Raw genomic sequence first — 22,106 nt, 5'->3', positions numbered from 1 at the left:
ATCATTCTTATATTCCAATATATCCATTATTTAGTAAAAACATGACATGACCACGGAATGCAGGTGTGTTGTTATTGCAACACTTGACTGTGAGGTTATTTTGAACAATGTGTTCAATTCAATTCAGTTGAGGACAGAGCACTTTTGGCCCTACATCCTCTTGTTACAAATAGTGATGGAGGTAGCGGGCTGGAAACAATTCATCCTGATTTGAATTAAATGCTGTAAAATGCCAAAGTATAGCCTAAGTGTTTCTGAGGGAGCTTGAACCCTTGTGGACAATTTCACTGTTTGCGGCAGTTTATGCTGCATCCTCATATAGTCCAGCATTACTACTCGGTACTCTCATACACATACACTCATCTCCCCCCCCCGGTCTGGTTCCCATGGGTGGAGGTGCTAGTGGATGGTGCTGTGCTTTGATTGCTGGGTGGCTGCAGGCGTTCTGGTTCCCATGGGTGGAGGTGCTCGTGGATGGTGCTGTGCTTTGATTGCTGGGTGGCTGCAGGCGTTCCCAGGGCAGAGTGGGTACATGTGTGGAGCTTCAGCCTGCTGGATCAACTGGTAAATAATCCCCACATGGATGGGAGAGAGCAGATGGAGAGTCACTGTGCATGAGAGGAAGGGTGCGCATAGGGATAAGGATATGGGGCTCCATTTTCGTCACCACTAAACCCCTTATCCCTAAACTTCTTTGCCTTGTTTTTACTATTTTGAAAATACTGTAGTTCAACTAGCCAATCTACATTGACACGTTGTGAGCTTGTAGACTGGCCATTTTAACTATTCAAAAATGTTTTGCAAAATAGTAACAAAAAGACAAAGAAGTTTAGGGATAAGGGGTTTAGCGATGACGAAAATGGAGCCCCATGGTGTGCAGGCAGGCGGGCGTTCGTGTACTGTACATGCAATCATATAACTGTTGAACTCATTGAAATAAAAGAACAGCTTTACAACAAATACATGATTTCTTACTTCACTTTAAAACAAGGCAATATATGATATGGCCCCACTGTTGAGTGTCGACACAGCACCATCCGAGTTCTCTAGGACCAGCGTGAATCCCAGTGTCTCCTCGCTGCCATTGATTGCGAGTCTCAGGGCAGGTAGATCACCAAAATGAGCAGGAAGGGGACCAGGGTATTACCCTCTAATCAAACTCTTTACTGTCCCCATCCTGGGTTTGAACCTTGGCTTGGGCCTGGCTATAGCTTGTCTTCAACATCTGGACCATCTTCACATGCAGGAACTCTGCAGTCTCAGAGAATGTTCACGAGTTGTCACCTTGTCAAGGTGTCAAAGGCTTTTAAGAAGTCAATAAAGGTGATCACCGCTGACAGGTCCCCTGATACCTTCTAGTATCCTCCTCAGTTCCACTGTTTGCTCAACTGTTGTTCTGTGAGTTTTTCAGCTGAGGGTTGAAGACGGTTGAAGATTATCCGGTTAACTGTCTTGGTGACTTGTCAGCTCAAGCTGATGCTCCGGTAGTTGTGCGTCTTGGTGAGGTCTCCAGATGTCGGTACTGGCACAATGATTGATGTGCGCCACTTGTGCTTCATGAAGTCACTGAAGGTGATTCACCTGGCTCGGTTGGATGGGACAAGGAAGCTGGCCACTATACTTGCTACCTCTTCACTATGGAGATAGGCCATAAACGAGCATACACCAATGAGTCTATGATATCAACCCAGTATCACAGAAGTATTGTGTCTTTGTGTTGTATCAGTAAATCCAACAGTGACGAAAATACTCGGCTAAACAGCATACCCTCATGGACTGGTCACTGCACTTTCAACATGGACAATGTCTGAAAATGTTGATATGCAACAGTTTTTTGTTTTGTTTTTGTTTTTCATTTATACTTTATACACACAGCACTTTTAAGCATTTAATTAATAACAAATTAAGCATTTTCAGTTCACATATCGTATCATTATGATTGTACATCTGAGCTATAGCTACAGTTAACATATTTCCTAAAAATGCTAATGAGTGTTCTCCAAACTTCAAGGCTGTCAGTTGTCTTTATTATCATTCCTCTCGCTAGTGGTTGAAAACAATAAATGTTTTATTCATTAGTGTGGGTGTTCAAAATTAAAAACATGAATAAAAAATAAAAACCTGTTTTTCCTCTCTTCTTTCCCTGATTAATGGATAATTTCATGCAAGTCACCTTTACGCTAATGAAACAGCAAAGAGGTAAAGGCTCCAAGGTGAATAGATTCCCACTGGAATAAAGGAATGCTGAAGTGAGGCCCCTATGCTCTCTTTACAGTGTTTTTAAACTTATTTAATGAGACTGGATGTTTTAAGTTTGGGAGTGTAACTGAATATCCTCTGGGGTTTGACTTTGACTCATTTAGTCAGAGAACAAGATGAGACTGTGCTGGAATATAACAGCCTCAAGGATGAGCGATGAAATAATACAACTGTCAGTAATAAGGAACACACATTGCTATTGTTTTACATCTTAACTGATAATTCTAGATGGTGTGTCCTCAAAATTGTGTCTCAGCCCCCCCCCCCCCCCCCCCCCCCCCCCACACACACACACACACACAAACACGCCTTGCAGAAACTTTTCTGCATGGCCATGAATGTATTTGAATATTATCACTGCCAAGTAGAGTTTGTACAGTATCTCTACATTTCAACTTTTTTTCCTTTTGTTTCTGTAAATTAATGTCCTACTTTGTCGTACAATGTGACATTGTGAGCTTGTAGATCTGCTATATTTTGCTATTGTTGCAATTTAATTTATGTATTTATTCATTTAGATGAAAGTGCAAGTGGTTAGGCCTGTCTTAGGTTTTATAAATATTGAACCAATGGAAAGTATCAACAAGAGACTAAATAATAAGTACCTTGGATCACCTTGGATCAATTTTCCATTTCCTGAAAAGTAACAGTGTTGGAGATACTGTCAAAAGATTAAACATTTGAATCAGATTAATAGTTTACAAATGAATTAATCATGATTAATCACCATTCGGATTATGTCCAAAATATGCCATGTTTTTCTGTATATTGTTGTGGGAATAAATGTCAGAAGGCGGATATATACACACACATGCATGTGCACACATGCACGCACGCACGCACGCACGCACGCACGCACGCACGCACGCACGCACGCACGCACGCACGCACGCACACACACACACACACACACACACACACACACACACACTTGATCCCTTTCGTTGTTTTTCTTGGAAAAAATGACACGATGGAAACTGCACAAAAAAGCCACCCACTTTTTTACCTGTAAAACTGTGATATGACAATAAATATTGGTCGATTGTAGTTGTTGTAATCAGACCGATTAATTAATCGGTCCGATTCCTGATAAACAAGGCCAAAGTAACAGCTTGAACAGATCTACAAGCTCACAATATTAAATATAAAGGTATTAAAGTTAAATCTGACTTGCCTAAGCCTGCAGTGCAGATACAACAAATTGATAAAAACCCAAACCACAGTCATTTTTAGTCTCTCTCTCTCTCTCTCTCTCTCTCTCTCTCTCTCTGTTGGTGGCTTTGACTGCTCGCAGATTTTTATATAGCTCTCTACTCCCCCTAGTGGACATAATATCTACATTGTGAAATGCGCAGATCACGCAAACCTCTCCAAAGAAAATGGGTCAAGATCAATGGCACATAACGGTACATGTGTTTTTCAGAATGGACAAAATTATTATATATTTGTTTTAATACAGAATGAGATCATATCGACATCGGTAATATCGGTTATCGGCCATAACAGCAATTAATTATAACGGATATCGATATCGGCCAAAATGTCTCATCGGCACATCCCTAGTACCTACTGTATATTTGTATGTCATTAAACGTTTTGATGAATTGAGTATGAAGGACCCCAATGGAAACAAGCCATAGGCTTTCTAGGGTTAAAATATTAGCAGCTTGTATTGAACTGTACTTCCTTGTGCTTTTTTCTACAAACAGTTAATACAGTATGCAATCAATATTAAAAACAATATGGTTTATGTTCCATTAAGGACGGATTCCTGCTAATTACATTATGAACATAATCCATCATTTTGTCATGATTAGGTCCCATATCCATTACTTATCCTCTGTAGTTACTAATTACTAACTACAGAGGATGGCAGCAACAACACCAAATGGAGAAAAAAATATGTGATTTTTGTCATAAATATAAATTACCCGTAATATCCCAGTCTCCCTCAGCAACTCTTCACTTGAGAGAAAGTGCATTTTTCGAGAGTGCAGAAGATAATTTGAGAACAATATTCGGCTTTGTTTGAATGAATTATTCAAATGTTACAGTATGTGTTTTGCTTGAATAGTTTCAATAGAGTTCTCAAAAATACAAAATCAGGATTCAATGTGTCATGCCCAAGATTGTCCATTAATATTTCAATGCTGTCCCTCTCCTGGCTAAATGACCTGTGACCTGTATTTATTTTTCATAAATTAAAGCATAACTCTGCAGTAACAGCAGAGGTAGCGTGAATAACACTCACTCAAAATTACTTTAATTTACAGGTGCATACAGTACTGAACTTGAATTCATATGATGATGTAACTACATTAGATATGGTACATAGACAACATACCTCACAATGAGACACTGTGGGGGAAACAATCATAGCCTTTAAATCACTGTTACACAGCGTTCAGTGACAAAATGTGCTGTCGGTGCGAAGCAGTTTGCAGCTGCAGGTGAGACTCCATGCCTCATTGGCGCTCTCTACACAGCAGAACATGTGAAAAGTATCCTGCTGAACCAGGATTGCATCTCTCCAAAGCTGAGACAAAGGTGTTAGCTGACCGATTTAGTCTGCCACACAGTTCAACTACTGTAGACTACTGTAGCTCCACTGGTTGGTTTACACTTCAAATGTTTAGATAGATGTTTTTTAAACCTTCCAACACTTCCACAGTTGCACTGCATTTTGTGATTGGGTTGTACTGTTTAGCATTTTACAAAATGGCCACCACCTGCTGTTATTTTACAAATTCAGCTTACCTAAGATCTTCATTATGGTGACTAATCATACATTTTCAAGGATGAGGAATACAGTGGTACTGTTTAGATTTGTCCTGTGACCATGGCAGCCATTTTTAAAAATGGTCACCACTCTGCTGTTATTTTACCAATAACTCAATCAAGTTATAGACCACTTAGGATCTTTATTCTGGTGACTAATCATACATTTTCAAGGATGAGGAATACAGTGGTACTATTTACAACACAATAGTCACATACATAATAGTCACACCATCAAAATGTGTAATATCGATGTAGTACTGTACATTTCAAACTGTGACATGTGAGAGTCAAGTGAGCCCAGGACATCAGCTGACGTATTCCATGTACTCCTCATCAGACCTCCTTCCAGCTCGCAAACCAGCTCTGCCCCTGAGTCACCAGTGAGGTCAGAACACCAGTCTGTGTACTCCTAGCCAACCGGCTCTGCGCCTGAACTGCCATATACGGCATGGTCAGAACACTAGCCCTTGTACCCCCCACCAGATAACACAGTGGAGCAGCAATACAGGGGGCCACGACCTACCATCCCTGACTTCACCAACAGAGACCTGAGTGAGTTTGCCTGCCTCAAATTATCACTCGAACCTGCTGCCATCAACGCCACCATCGGTTCAAGTATCAACTCCTAGTTGAACAGTGAACACCTCAAGCTTGAAGAGGCTCGCCTGGTGGCCGACGCTTACCTGAACTCCCACACAGCGTTCAGGTAAGACACTAGCGGAAAATAGCCAGTGTCCTGGAGGCAGCCGACATCTGTCGAGGCGATGGGGCGGACTTTGAGAAGTTTGTGCTTCAAGTACAGTCGATGGTAGGCATGCTAACAACCATACAGTAGGCCATGTGCAGCTCCCTAGCAATGTTCCAAAACATTGATTACCTCAGAAAATGGGCGGATATGCCACAGTATTGCATGGTGCCAAAGACGGAGCTGAGTGCGAGGCTGCAGCCCCACCCTAAGAGACAGGGAAAGCTAATGCCTACTGTCCATTCTGTAAAAAAAAAAAAAACTAACACTTCCTCAGTCAGTGTACTAGAGACTCACAACAGAACAGATTACAGAATGGATTCGAACCAATAAGTGGTGCTGGCATGTGGTAGATCACACCTAGCTGCCCAGTGTGATCTCTGGAAGCCATGTATAGCCTGTGCAAAGGCAAACACCTTGAAGTCCTGCTTAAGGCGAACAGCAAGACTCAAAGAGAGACACCCAGAGACACCACCACCACTTACATTACGCCACGGTGGCCGTTCCCTTGACACGTGTGCCCTTCTCGACGATGGGTCAGACACAATGCTTCTTCTGCAGTAGAAAGACTCTGTGAGGTTGGGGCCTACAGGTGGGCCAGCAGCCATCTGCACAAGACTGGGATGGACCCTGCAGGGCCCAGCCAGAGCCCTGGAAAGCAACCTCCAGTCAAGACAATGTATATTGACTATAACAGAGCCCCAGAACACAGAGCTCATGAGAAGTGTGGAGAAACACTGGCAGGAGGCCATCAAGATACAATGCCCCAGAGACCCAGAGTGTGCCACCGCTCGCAGTAAGGAGATCAACTGCCGCAGCAACGATGTAATGAGAGGCAAGTCTCCACCAAAAAACCCTGAACCTAATCGGGGTGTCAAGAGACCAAAGTTTCTCCCCCACAGTTCCCTGCAGTGGCCAGTGAAGTCAAACACTGTGCCTGAAACAGACGAGTCAAAGGTCAGAAAGCCCACCTCCTGAAATGTTTTGCGGCCATTTTGAAAAATGGCTGCCATGGTCACAGTACAAATCTAAAAAGTACCACTGTATTCCTCATCCTTTGAAATGTAGGATTAGTCACCAGAATCAAGATCCTAGTTGGTCTGGAACTTGAGTTATTGGTAAAATAACAGCAGATGGCGGCCATTTTGAAAAATGGCTGCCATGGTCACAGGACAAATCTAAATAGTACCACTGTATTCCTCATCCTTGAAAATGTAGGATTGGTCATCAGAATGAAGATCCTAGGTGGTCTCAAGGACTGTCTAAAGAGGACGAGACGCGAAGACCGTACGGGCGACGCCATGTTGCTCCATGGTGCTCCATGGAAGGAAAGAAACATGCGCAGTTGAGACCAGGAAGTTGTACATGCACAAATTGAAGCTGAATTTGTAAAATAACAGCAGGTGGTGGCCATTTTGGAAAATGGCTGCCATGGTCACCACAGGACAAATCTGCGATGGCCCTATAGCAGAAAATGTTCCTTATGGCATGCTCTAACTGTGTGCCAAATGTCATACATTTATCGTAAAGTGCACGACTCCATCAAAAATCTGCATGTAGCGCCTCCGTTAGTTAAGGCTCCCAGTGAGAATACTCTCATTCATTAATTCACGCACGCACGCACGCACACACACACGCACGCACACACACACACACACACACACGCACGCACGCATGCAGGCACATGCACACACATTTATATCCCATCCTGCTGAGCTCCCCTTGTAAAAAAAAGCTCATGAAACAGCCAGTCCCAAAACAAGGCACCAACGAGAATGATGATGTTCGATTTTCACATTCTATAACAACCAGTTTGACGTCATATAAATAGCAGAGCGACTGACAGAGAGGCCCAAACATAAAAATATATAAAAGGTGGACCCTGGAGGTATTGCTGATCCAAGATGGAGTTTTTACAATGTAATGTGGCTCTATTCCAGCAACTGCTGTTAATTTTCATTGCCGACGACCTAAGAGCATTTTATCTTTCTAGTTTTACATGCCAGAGGCATGTGAGGTTCAGAGGAATTGTGGAGAGGGTATGATGTGTGATCTGTTAACGATTTGTTAATTTTTACCAGCTGCTATGCAATAGTAAGCTGAGTATCATCGATGTGCAAGCTAGTCCTCTAGTCCCTAGCCAGCTGGTTATCTCATTGGCAGCCTCGTTTCACCACGGGATTGCGTTGTTTGTGTGCAGCAGCAGACACGTGTGTGTGTGTGTGTGTGTGTGTGTGTGTGTCGGGATTCAGGTAAAGTAATGCGAAGCAGCAGACGCGTGTGTGTGTCGGGATTGCACCGGGATTGTGCTGTTTGTGTGCAGCAGCAGACACGTGTGTCGTGTGTGTGTGTGTGTGTGTGTGTGTGTGTGTGTGTGTGTGTGTGTGTGTGTGTGTGTGTGTGTGTTTGTGTCTGCATTTGGTGTGGTTTGGGCCATTGAATTCCATGCGTTGAATCACTAGGGTCAGCGCAGGGACAACGCTAAAACCGTCTTGACCCTTTGGTGTGGTTAGGGCTTAACACATCAAATCAGTGTTTATACTTTCTTCGCTAACATATGAGTCACCATTTCACTCTGTCACACAGAGAAACATGAGATCACGTGATCACAACATCTCAGTCCCAGTTCCTGTTTATTCCATTTGGGGGAAAACAAGCTTTTTTCTCCTCTTCCTGAAATTTCACAGAAAATTTAACGAGACATGCTATTTTCAACAGACCCTAACTAGGAAGCACATGACCGCGATCGTGGAGAAGCCTCTGTGTAACGACCGGGGGATCTATCAAACTGGAGATACATAATCTGTGGTATACGTACTCAGTACTGTAGTAAATTAGTTAATACAGTTTACATTTTGACCTACAGTAACAGACTCAACCACATGAATTCTTTGAACAGCCGATTGTTCAAAGTGTCACAATTGTCTTTTTCACATGTATATTTGGTGTAGAGGGAAAACAGGAGGGGCTAAACCCCTGGGCTGACCCTGTTTCAACTAAGCATAGTATTAAGTGGTTAATGAAGAACTGAATGTGTCTTATGTAGAGCTTATTTTTGTTAAATATGTTTTTTCTTTTGTAACTTTGTACTTTGAGACTTGGCTCTGTTTAGTGATTTGAACTATATGATTGCCTTGATAAGATGTTGATCGGCTCATTGTTTGCCTTTCCCAAAGCACCTGTGCTTGCTAATACATTCAAATGCCTGTGAGTTCAGAACTAACAGCTCAAAAGAGAACATCAAACTCCCCATCAGTATATGGGTATATGTCGCTGTAAAATAAATGTTGAGCGCTGCAGACAGAAGGATTTATAAGGCAGCCGTGGGCTGTAGAGCCACTTTATGAGCTGGAGGCAGCCTCTTGTGGGCAGGCATGCCGCCATGCTTTACTACCAACTCTCTCCCTCCTGTTCTAACACATTCTCTGTCTGTCTCCTGAGGGGAACGCTCCACCTGTCATTCAAAGATGGCGCGTGTGCGTACGTACGTGCGTGCGTGCGTACGTCCGTGCGTGCGTGAGCGTGCATGCGTGAGTGAGTGAGTGAGTAAGTGCATGTGTACTATCTTTCTCAATGCAATAAAATAAACCTCAGTTCAGCTGACAATTTTGAATTACTGTCTCTAATTTCAACGTGGAACTATGGAGGAAGATGACCCTTCTTTGTGCTATCATGGCCAAGGCAGGGATACGGGCTGAGAACTGATTGATTCTGTAGCCTGAGGCAATGTCTCAACAACAGTAATATACATCATAGTTCTCCATTTGGTTGGTTGTGTTGTGTGATGAAGGCCTATTTTAGGCCTATTGTATGTGCTTTTAAGAAAGTAAAGTGGGCAAGGGATAACTGTAGAAGCCACACAGTGGAACTGCCTTGAAACCAATGTCAAACTGACAGCTGTAATCTGAGGTATTTTAACTAGCAGATAAAAACATGTCTATTAGAAAAGGTTCCCCCAATAGAGGGTCAAAGAGAAAGATAAGGGAGTGCTTGTTTTTATGTAGGCCTGTGTGCAGTACTGCCATGTAGGCCTGTCTCTGACAGGATTTATATAGCCTAGTCAAATCTGATTAGCCAAATGTTGCCTATAGTCAACTGGTATAGGCAACTAGGAGAAAAAGAAAACAAATAAATAAAACATGATTTGACTGAGAGATTGCACCTGCACACTGTCACCACTTCTTGAAAAGAGGCCGACACTGGTAACTCCTCACACTGATGAAGGCGACATGGATAGCTGAAACGTCTGTCACCTTTTGTGATGTAGAGTTAAAACTCATTATTGCTGTGCGCTACCTACCTCACATGTATATGTGTAACCAACATTTGAAGTGAACGGAGCTCCTGACCTGTCTAGTTGAGTAAGTAGCATTATTTTGTATTTTAGCAAACTGCTGGTAGTGGTACTCTAAGTGCTTTTGTATTAGTATTATATTATTAGCTTGTGTGGTAGTCAGTAGTTTATAGTTGTATTGTTTGTGTTCAAACAGTAGGCTAGTGGCACTTTGGACTAGTGTAATTAGTTTCACCCTGTAATAGGCCACTTGATAAGTAGTATAGCCCACTTGATTTCCTTGTGAAGTGTGAAGTGAGTGGTTTAGCCAGCACTCCTGGCAGACGATTAGCAATCAGTTGGAGTGGCCTTATACCACCAGCTGAAAGCGTCAGCTGTTAAGCGGCGGCCAGCAAACGAAGGCCAGGCGAACAAAGGCGACAGGCGACTTTGTCAAAGTCCGACTGCGAACAAAGGCGACAGGCGACTTTGTCAAAGTCCGACTGCGAACAAAGGCGACAGGCGACTTTGTCAAAGTCCGACTGCGAACAAAGGCGACAGGCGACTTTGTCAAAGTCCGACTGCGAACAAAGGCGACAGGCGACTTTGTCAAAGTCCGACTTCGTCACTGAACGATAAGCTGTAGCATTGCTTAGTGACATATATAGTAGTGTGATAGATATAGTAGTGTATTGTAGTATATGTTTAGTGATCTACAATGTGTTTTCTTCCTATTCCTGTCCTCTCTTCCTCCTGGCGGTCGCACAAACACTGGGTTACACCCAGATGTCGCGACACAACTAATCTCATCTATCCTACTCTTTCAACTCACGTCGAGCAAGTGGTAACGGGAGGGCTTTGGAATTGCCACTCGGCTGTGGTGGAAGGCAAATCTGCTTTCATCTCAGCCTACGCATCCTTGCTCTCCCTTAACTTCCTTGCTCTGACTGAGACCTGGATCAGACCAGAAAACACTGCTACGCCCGCGGCTCTGTCAGATGTGTACTCTTTCTCTCACACTCCCAGAGCCGTGCGGACAGGTGGTGGGGTTGGTCTGCTAATTTCCAGAAAATGGAAATACTCTCCTGTTTCACTGTCACAACTCTCTCCTACCTCATTTGAATTTCATGTGGTCACTGTTTCTCATCCAGTCAAGCTCACCATTGCAGTTGTTTATCGCCCACCGGGCCCTGCTGGTGGCTTCCTGGAGGAGCTGGACCATCTAGTCTCCCACTTCCCTGTCGATGGCTCTGGATTCATCCTTCTGGGTGACTTCAACCTCCCGACTGAGAAGCAGCTAGACCCACTACTTTCGTTTCTCGCCGCCTTTGACCTAGTTATTTCCCCATCTCCTCCTACCCATGAGGCGGGCAACCAACTGGACCTGATCTTCACCAGAGGCTGCTCTATTGCTAACCTGTCTGTCACTCCTCTTTCCAGTGAAAAGGGTAAGAAACTCTCTGATCACTACTTCATGTCCTACTCTCTCTCTCTCTCCTCTCCCCCCTCACAGCCCCTCCCTGCCCACATGATTTCCTCACGTCACAATCTTCGCTCACTTTCCTCCACTGATCTTTCCTCTTCTGTTCTCTCTGCTCTCCCTGCCCCTGAATCCTTTGCTCTTCTATCCCCTGATACCGCCACAGATCTTCTTTTCTCTACTCTATCCTCTTCTCTCGACCATCTCTGTCCCCTCACCACCAGGCCTGCACGCCAAACTCCACCTGCCCCCTGGTTGTCGGACTCAGTGCGGACTGAGAGACGGAGCCTGAGAGCGGCTGAGCGCAAATGGAGAAATGGCAACCTCCCGGAGGACCTTCTCACCTTCCAATCTCTCATTTCTACTTTTTCCTCCTCTCTATCAGCTGCTAAAGCTGCTTTTTTCTGCACTAAAATTCAGGCTTCTGCTTCCAACCCTAAAAAACTCTTTGAAACTTTCTCCTCTCTCCTACAACCACCACCCCCTCCTCCCTCCTCGTCCCTCCTCCCTGACGATTTCGCCAACTTCTTTGACAAGAAGGTGAACGATATCCGATCCTCCTTCCCTCCTCCCCCGGCTGGTGCCCTGCGCACTACCCACACCCGTCTGCCTGCCACCCCCCCTCTCTACCGTCATCTACTCCTCTTCCCCCCCCCATCCCCTCTCTATCCCACTTCTCTCCCCTCTCCCCTAACGAGGTCCTTCTCCTTGTTACCTCTAGTCGCCCCACCTCATGCTCTCTGGACCCGGTCCCATCCACTCTGTTGCAGTCTATTGCACCTGAACTTCTTCCCTTCTTAACCCACCTTATTAACACCTCTCTGACATCTGGCTACTTTCCCTCTACTTTCAAGACTGCCAGAGTCACCCCCCTCCTGAAGAAACCGACACTTGACCCCTCTGAGATCAAGAACTACAGACCGGTTTCCCTTCTATCCTTCCTATCTAAAACTCTCGAACGTGCTGTCTTTAAACAACTGTCCTCCTATCTCCACCAGAACAACCTCCTGGACTCCAACCAGTCTGGGTTCAAAGTGGGTCACTCGACAGAGACTGCCCTGCTGGCAGTGACGGAGTCGCTCCATGCCGCTAGAGCGAACTCTCTCTCCTCCGTCCTGATACTCCTGGACCTGTCTGCAGCGTTCGACACGGTGAACCATCAGATCCTCCTCTCCACCCTCGAGGGGATGGGTGTCTCAGGCTCTGCACTCTCCCTGTTTGCATCCTACCTGACGGGTCGCTCCTACCAGGTGATGCTGAGAGGGTCTGTGTCAGAACCACACAGGCTCACAACTGGGGTTCCCCAAGGCTCGGTTCTGGGTCCTCTTCTTTTCTCTCTCTACACTACATCTCTGGGTGCTGTCATCCACTCCCATGGCTTTTCCTACCACTGCTATGCCGATGACACCCAGCTGATCCTCTCATTCCCCCCCTCTGATACCCAAGTGGAGGCACGCATTGCTGCTTGTCTGGCTGACATCTCGGCGTGGATGTCGACAAACCACCTGAAGCTCAACCTGGACAAGACCGAGCTGATGTTCCTCCCGGGGAAGGGCTGTCCGCACCGAGACATGGCCATCACCATTGATAATGCTGTGGTGACCTCAACTCGGACTGCGAAAAATCTGGGTGTGACCCTGGACGATCAACTGACGTTCTCGGCAAACATCGCATCAGTGACAAGGTCCTGCAGATTCCTCCTCTACAACATCAGGAGGATTCGCCCCTTCCTCACGGAGAAGGCAGCCCAGGTGCTCATCCAGGCTCTCGTCATCTCCCGCCTGGACTACTGCAACTCCCTCCTTGCTGGTGCTCCGGCATCTGCCATCAGACCTCTGGAGCTTGTTCAGAAAGCTGCGGCTCGTCTGGTGTTCAACCGCCCCAAGTTCTCCCACACAACCATCCTTCTCCGTTCTCTACACTGGCTCCCCGTAGCGGCCCGCATCCAGTTCAAAACCCTGGTGTTAGCCTATAGGGCAGTGAAAGGAACAGCTCCTTCCTACCTCCGGGCTATGGTCGATGCCTACACCCCTGCCCGACCACTTCGGTCTGCCACCTCGGGGCGACTGATTGCCTCGTCACTCAAGGGTCCTTCTGGCCGATCCACACGGTCACGACTCTTTTCTGTTCTGGCCCCACAGTGGTGGAATGAACTCCCCACTGATGTTAGGACAGCAGAGTCACTGCCCATATTTCGCCGCAGGTTGAAAACCCACCTCTTCAGGAAACACTACCCTTCCTCTCTGCCTGACCTACTTGTTGTTAACTAGTTGTACGAACGCTTGTTTTCTATTGTTGTATTGTTTATTGGATCTTGTTTAGTCGATACACTTAATTGTTTTAGCTCATGCTCATTTGATTTAGCTATTTTGTCTCATCTGTTTAAGGAAATAGGTAGCTGATATATTGCACTTTTACCTTAGCGCTAGGTATACTCTTGGTTGCTTGTTTTTGCAGAAAATGCACTAAAGACTTCTGGTGATTAGTAGTTTTTGTTCCCTACCTATGTTGAATACACTTATTGTAAGTCGCTTTGGATAAAAGCGTCTGCTAAATGACTGTAATGTAATGTAATGTAATGTACCTCTCTTCCCATGATGTTGATCTAAACGGGTAAAGGCTCATACATAGTCTGGATTTTCGGTGGTGAGGTGACCACCGCACTACAACATGACGTCACGAGCCGCGGTGAAGAGCAAACCACCGCCACCGCTCCATCCCTTCTCTCTGTTTTTACTCACCACCGCTAACATTATTTCAGCTGGTGGTCAGCTCACCACCGGAGCGGTGGTCACCTCACCACCGAAAATCCAGACTATGAATAGGCCTTAACGGGTCACAAGAAAAGTTATTGACTGAGAGATTGGCAGTCAACTGACCATGTGTATGGTGTATAGTCAACTCAGACTCTCTCGGAGAGAGAGCAAGTGCATTTTCCGGCAACGGCCGGAACACCCGCGGCAGGCGGTAGTGTTTCTCGGCGGCATCAGTCCGACACTCTTCACCAAATTCCTTAGTTTTTATTGCATTTCAAGCGCAACACACATGGATTGCCAAGAACGTCTATTTCACATAATCTTTCGACCACGGTCGAGATCATGGATTTCACAATGCCACGCCAGACTTCCCAGTCCTTCATTCCCATCCCCAGTTCCTGCTTACAATTTACACATCCTTTAAAAACCAAGGCAATTTTCCCCGTGAAAGAAAACACATTTGTTTACATCCGGTTCACGTCTTGGGTCCTGAGTCCAGACGGCAAAACACTGGCGGATAATTAATTAATGAATACCAGGCAGTTAATGTGTCAATGTAAAGACACACAATATCATGTGAGGGCCGGCCCGGACCTCTAGTTGTACGTACATAACGACGTACTCGGTGCATGGGTGTGTTTGTCAAATGGGAGCTCTATAGAGCACCGAAGTCTGACGCTTCATATAAGAACTGTGTTTGAAAAATAAACCGACCAAACCGGCCTTTCTGTCAGGGGAGTGGCTGTGCGACGTTAATGATGTCCATTCATATTTGATACAGCCAGTTTCTGGAGAAAATGGAATTAATGTGGCCGCAAAAGCCTTGAAACTACATATGAAGGCAATGTCGCTGTCAACACATTGCGTTCCTGAGATTCCTCGTTGACGTAAGCTCAGCTGGTGGTGACTCGTACTAACCACAAGACATTAAATATCAATAAAATAAAAATAAACATAATTAACATTCAGTTTCTGTTATGCGACGGGCAGATGCAGCCACCCACCTATACCGGAAATGTAGTCTCTGGGTTGTTTCACTCGTTTCTCGCTTTTTTTTGTTACTCTTTGGGTATATTTGTACATTTCCACCTTCAGTCGATGTCTAAAATCCCCCTATGGAGATTACAATGCAAATAAAAGTAGACGAACCTGTAGATTGACACCCTCTACTGATAGTGACGTCAGGACTTCGGTGCTCTATTGTCTTTCTCTAGAGGTGTGTTGTGTTAAGTAGTAAACGTGTGTTCTGTCAGGTGTCATTAAGGAGCAGAGGGAGTCCGAGGAGAGCTGTCAGGTTCTGGAGTAATGGACGTCTTCTCCACTGATTGCTAACAGGGATGGAGTCAGCACAAACAGAAAATTGGAAGCGACATCTTGATGGAGGTGAACAGGCAGGCACAGCTGGTCACACACGAGTGAGGGAGAGGGTGTGTGTGTGTGTGTGTGTGTGTGCGTGTGTGCGTGCGTGCGTGCGTGCGTGCGTGCGTGCGTGCGTGCGCTGTGTGTGAGTGTGTGGGAGGGAGGTGCAGTCAAAACAAGAGGGGGAAATTAAATGGAGAGATTCTAAGCTCAGGCATAATACGGAGAAATCGATTGGGTATGCGGACAAATATAACATGGTCATCTTTCTGTGTCACGTGGATGTAGTCTATAGTGTCTATCTGGTATGACACTATGGAAACATAGTGGTGATTACAAGCATAGCAGAGTGATGAGAGGATGGTGAAAATAATGTACATTCTCTATAACCATGATAGAGGAAGACTTGTTTTAAGGTTAAATTCTGATAGTAGCCTCAACTCATGCACATAATCAACACTGAAGAGCACCTGCAAACCTTCTTGAGAGCTTTAGCAGCTGTAACAAGGACAGCAGCATCTAGGGAATCACCCGACATCACGCGGAGGCATGGCATGCACCCGAGCTGACATCAAGAAATGGTTTAGATTTGAGCCCAATTAAAAATGAATTGCTTGAAATGAGCGCTGACCCTTGCCGAATTGGATGCCAGTGATCTCATTAAGCTGGTTTCTTACCGTGGGCCAGCCGGCACCTAGAGAGCGAGCCTCTCTGACACACCGTCAGCGTGGGAAAACCCAGGGGCTGCTGCCCGCAATAGTCTGAGAATTATAGCTCCTTAATATTATGCAACGTACCGGCATGTGTGATAGAAGGTGTGCATGTGGAAGTCGGAGTGTTCTCTCTCTGTCTCCGCCCCTCTGTATCTCTGTGTCTCTCCCTCTGTCTCTCTCCCTCTCTTTCTCTGGGTGCGTTCAGAAATGCGCACCAGGAATGTGAGCGCTCAGTTTTTTTGGGGGGCTTTTTTGCCTTAGAGTAGCAGGAGGTGCACAGGAAACAGGGAGAGAGACGGGGAGACACGCAGCAAAGTTTGTCTGGCTCGGGACTCGAACCCGCGACACACATGCTGGATTACCAGCCAAGGCGCCTGGACCGCTAAGCCGGCCCAGGCCGAGCACTCCGTTTTTTGAGTGCACTGGGTGGTGATGTCATAGAGCACACTGAGTGTGGCTTATTTACGAACGGAACATTGAAAGGTAATTCATAACACGTTGTCTACACGTTGATGCGTCATGCGTGTGTAAAAATAAAGCTCAAAGGACCAATTTCACCGCTCGGGAGCACTCGAGACACCGCAGTGACGCACGCACACACAGAACACCTAACTTCTGATTAGGGTCGGTCAGTGTGGGCATTCAGCACACCCGGGGCGCAGTGCACTAGATTTTTTAACTGAATAAATGAACGACAAGAGGCCACACCAGTGCGCTCAGTGCGTATTTCCGAATGCACCCTCTGTCTTTCTCTGTCTCTGTCTCGGTGTCTCCAGGAGTGCATGTGTTTGGTCCGACTAGTCATTGGTCCGAAACACGACAACCCACCTCAAACCCTAACCTAACCATAACCTAGTCCGAGGTGCGGACGCATGTCGAACCAATGCTGAACCATTGAACACATTTCAACAATGTTGCTAATTTCCTATGCAAACGCATCAAATTAAGATGACCTAAACTTGTTTTCTTTTGCTATATTTATAAAAGAGCACTCCTTTGCAACCCTTCAAAATGCATTTAACACAGTGCTTTACGTTACGATCGTCAAAATAGTTTCATTGATGGAGTTTTTCACTAGCCTTTGAAGAATCACCCGGCTGTGATCGTAGTTCCATTTCACGAATATCCCCCTTAAAATTGTGCCATCGCTTGTCTTAGAGTCAAAAAATATTTCATGGTCCCGATCAACAACAACAACAGGGAACAGAGCGACATGGATGGGCTCCATAGACTTTGCATTGCGGCTCAATTACCCAGAAGCCAAGCCCTGAGAATCACTGTTTTTTTGTGTTAGTTTTTTCGGTCACATGATCCAAACATGTGGCGTATCCTAGACTGTCCGAGGAAAACCTTGTATGTCTTAAAAGTTATCAAAAACGGCAAATTAAACAATGCAAACATAACTTGTGTATGTACGTTGTCATTTTAAAAATTAGATTTTTTTCCAAACAGCAGGTGGCGCTGCAACTCTATGAGACCTATAATAAGTACTGATTGTCACCTGAATATTAATTAATTAATACTTTATTAACAGTTTGTAAAGACAATCACTGAGGACAGTACAGTTCAATACAACGTCTATAAGAGGAATAATCACTGAGGACAGTACAGTTCAATACAACGTCTATAAGAGGAATAATCACTGAGGACAGTACAGTTCAATACAACGTCTATAAGAGGAATAATCACTGAGGACAGTACAGTTCAATACAACGTCTATAAGAGGAATAATCACTGAGGACAGTACAGTTCAATACAACGTCTATAAGAGGAATAATCACTGAGGACAGTACAGTTCAATACAACGTCTATAAGAGGAATAATCACTGAGGACAGTACAGTTCAATACAACGTCTATAAGAGGAATAATCACTGAGGACAGTACAGTTCAATACAACGTCTATAAGAGGAATAATCACTGAGGACAGTACAGTTCAATACAACGTCTATAAGAGGAATAATCACTGAGGACAGTACAGTTCAATACAACGTCTATAAGAGGAATAAGTAAGGGATAATATCTGGCTAGGTGGTCATTGTCGGGAGATAATTCACCGACAGGGAGTTTAAATTAACCCCTGATCCTATAGTGCTTTATTACATGGCTTGGTTGAATGGCGTCCGAGCGATTCTCAAGCGCAAGTTGAATTTGGAGTGCTGTGATTGGTTGTAGGAAGTAGGAAGCACTGGGCTGTGTTTTGGACCGCACACAAGTGTTTATGCCTACTAGTACTCTATGACTAGTACTAACCCTATCTCTAACTCTAACCTAAACATAACCGCGAGCAGGGGAGCAACGCATCCCTCACCAACCTTAATCCAATCTTTTTAATGCACCCCTCACCAACCTTAATCCAAAAACTATTAACGTACCCCTCACCAACCTTAATCCAAAAACTATTAACGTACCCTTCACCAACCTTAATCCAAAAACTATTAACGTACCCCTCACCAACCTTAATCCAAAAACTATTAATGCACCCCTCACCAACCTTAATCCAAAAACTATTAACGATCCCCTCACCAACCTTAATCCAAAAACTATTAAAAAGTCCGCGGTAGTAAAAGAGGTGGCGGCAGTGGGGCGCAAACGCGTGAAGCATGGTATTACAAGTCGGTGTAGTAATCCACTAGGCTAGCGAGGCAGCTGGCAAAAACATTTTTGAGAGCAATGTTTAGCTGTAAATTACATTGTGTGTCACTAGTGTGTGTGTGTGTTTACATGGCTGTCATGTTGGAAACAGCAGTAAATCAAGCGGGGCGCAGCCGTGCAGCTGGTGCTCAGAGGGTTTGGTTAGGCAGAGGTCTGTTTTACAGCGGAGCGGTCATTATGATGAGATAACTCACCGCTGAATTAAGCGATTGACCAATCAGAATCAAGCATTCAACCAAGCCATGTAATAAACTAACCTGACTCCGCCAGATGGGGCAGCAGAGAGTACACTGGGTTCCCCCCTCCTGCTCCCATCTGGGAACTCTCAGGCAGACTTGATGCCCGGCCACAAAACGGCCTGGCCAATCAGCGGCAGCTAGAGGCGGGATCAAGGCAGGCATACACAGTGTATGCCTTGATCCCGCCTCTAGCTGAGCGGAGTCAGGTTAGTAATAAACACCTATAAAGCACTATAGGATCAGGGGTAGAGCGTCCGGATGAGAACCGTGAGGTTCCCGGTTCCATCCCTGTGGGATCCCCCAAAGTTAAAGTCCAAGTGTCCTTGAGCAAGACTCTGAACCCCTGATTGCTCCAGATGTGCAGGTTGGTGCCTTGCAGGGTTTCCACCGCCATCGGTTTGTGAATGTAATCATAACGCACAATGTATTTAAAGCGCTTTAAATAAAGGCGGTATATGAATGCTAAATCGTTTGCTTCCATTAGGGTCCTTTGTAATCAATTCATCAAAACATTTAAATGTCAAAATATTATACAATACTATGCAAAAAAAAACATCATAATATGTGACTCATGTTTGCAGTGCAGAGACAGAACTTTTGACTTTTGTAGTCAACAAATGTATTGATTTACAATATTTAATTATTTATATCTATATATATACAATATGTTATATGTTATATGTTATATTGTACATGGCATCACAATTGCATATTGATAATTGGTGTAATTATTGGTCTTAATTGTCTGATTTCATATCTATAAAACATCTTCGTCTCTCACACTCATCGCATCGAGTTGGCTGGCAGCTTCACTTTCATATCCTGAAGAGGGCGCTATTGGCCCAGCATGTCTCTTCAGCAGCCAATCATGAACCTTGTCAGGTGACCAGAGGTATGAACTTCCTGCTTCAGATGGCGTTCCACCACTCACTGAAACACAACACAACAATATACTGATTATTATTAACATTATTAGTATCATCATAAATTACAATAATACATAATGACAATATAGCACCACTCACTGAAACACAAGACTACACACAACAATAATTATACTGATGAAATGTCACATTTATAAAAGTCACTGTAATAAACGATCACATATATTGTGTTATCAGATCAATAATATTGATACTCACTGCTTGGAGGGAGGTGCAGTAGGCTGTCCCTTCTTCTCCTGACAGGTAGCAGGGTTGGTTCTTCTGGCTCCTTCTCCACAAACTGCAACACCTTCTCTATCATCTCCTCCATCTCTCTTCTCCCTGCATCCTCTCTTCTCCTCCATTCCTCCTGTCTCTTCTTGAATTCTTCTTCTCGGCTGTTCCATTCTTCAGCAGTAAATGTCTTCTTTCCTGTCAGTCTTTCTAACGGGGTCTTCTGTCTCATCTCATGTCCCTCCCTGAGGTGTCCTGTGTCTCTGACAAACCTGTCTTCTCTGGAGTCTGAAGGTCCAAAGTATCCTCTGTTCCTCGTCACCATGTCTTCTACTTTCTCCATCAGCTCTTTCACTTCTGAGATGTCCGCATTGAAGCACTCTAGAACATGGTACCTGTAGCCACATTTCTCCAGGATCCTCCTCAGAGGTTCTCCTTCAGCCTCGATGTACTCCTCAACACGTCTCTCCCCCAGCCACCATCCCTGTGTGAACAGAACCAGAGCGTGTCTCCAGACTCTGTCCCCCAGCAGCTCCATGTGTTCCTCCACTGATCTCCTGTCAGCTTCAGAGAAACTGTACAGGACAGGAACATTCAGCAGGACAGCGTGGGGTCCAGGAGAACACAGAGTCACACCGTGTAGAAGGATATCTTTGATCTTCTGTGATGGAGGTGGAGTCGACCAGTCTGACTCTGGACAGATCACCACACTCACTGTTCTGTCAGCAACTCGTCTCTGTTTTCTGACACATTCTGTCACATGCTGGAATATGAGGTTTACTGTCTGTTAGTTAAATCAAATACGATGGACATACTGTAAGTATAGATCAGTTATCAACAGAAACACGATAAATTAACATAACCTAAAGTAGACATTATAAGACGCCACAGTACAGTGGATTAATCCAGCATTCTAGTTGATTGTATCACAGGAGGTACAAGAGTCATTAGTTAATACAGGAGACAAACATGGAAATGTAATGGACAATACAGTATTCTTATCTTATCTAATGACTCTTAAGTGTGTGTGTGTGTGTGTGTGTGTGTGTGTGTGTGTGTGTGTGTGTGTGTGTGTGTGTGTGTGTGTGTGTGTGTGTGTGTGTGTGTGTGCGCGTGCGTGCGTGCGTGCGTGTGTAGCAAAACAAAAACGAAATTTACCCCTGCTACGACCCCTACGACTGGCAACCTGGAACATCAGGACCCTCTTGGACTCTAGCCAAAACACCAGCAGGCCTGACCGAAGAACAGCACTGATCACGGCGGAGCTTATGCGCTACAACATTGATGTTGCGGCTCTAAGCGAGACCAGATTACTGGGTGAGGGATCACTCCAGGAGGAGGGAGCTGGCTACACCTTCTTTTGGAAAGGCTACCCCATCGGAGGAAAACACCTGCACGGTGTAGGCCTGGCCATTAAGAACTGCCTTCTGCCAAATCTCACAGAGACACCAACTGGCATAAACGAAAGGCTCATGTCAATCCGCATCCCACTTGCAGGAAAACAACATGCAACCCTTTTCAGTGCCTACGCACCCACTCTGCCATCAGAAGAGGATGTGAAAGACCGCTTCTATGAGGTACTGGATGAGGCCCTCCACAAAGTCCCCAAAAGCGACAAAATCCTGCTGTTGGGTGACTTTAACGCAAGAGTGGGGAAGAACAATGACATCTGGAAAGGCGTGATTGGACAA

The 22,106-nt window shown here is 45.1% G+C and overlaps 1 protein-coding gene across 1 annotated transcript; it reads right to left on the bottom strand.

Annotated features, from left to right (window-relative positions):
• Positions 1 to 399: 399 nt before the first annotated feature.
• LOC306920620 (uncharacterized protein) lies at positions 400 to 21,610 on the bottom strand (the record flags this gene model as incomplete). The annotated part of the gene is made up of 5 exons (XM_079497430.1): positions 400 to 608; positions 16,331 to 16,400; positions 20,040 to 20,188; positions 20,401 to 21,108; positions 21,574 to 21,610. 5 exons carry the CDS (start codon positions 21,608 to 21,610, stop codon positions 400 to 402), a joined length of 1,173 nt encoding a protein of 390 aa, XP_079353556.1.
• Between the last annotated feature and the right edge of the window lie 496 nt (positions 21,611 to 22,106).

The sequence above is a fragment of the Electrona antarctica genome (genome assembly GCF_951216825.1).
Source record: "Electrona antarctica genome assembly, chromosome: 3".
Taxonomy (NCBI): domain Eukaryota; kingdom Metazoa; phylum Chordata; class Actinopteri; order Myctophiformes; family Myctophidae; genus Electrona; species Electrona antarctica.
The sequence above is the reverse complement of the archived record's forward strand: the minus strand, read 5'-3'. Positions and strand labels throughout refer to the sequence as shown.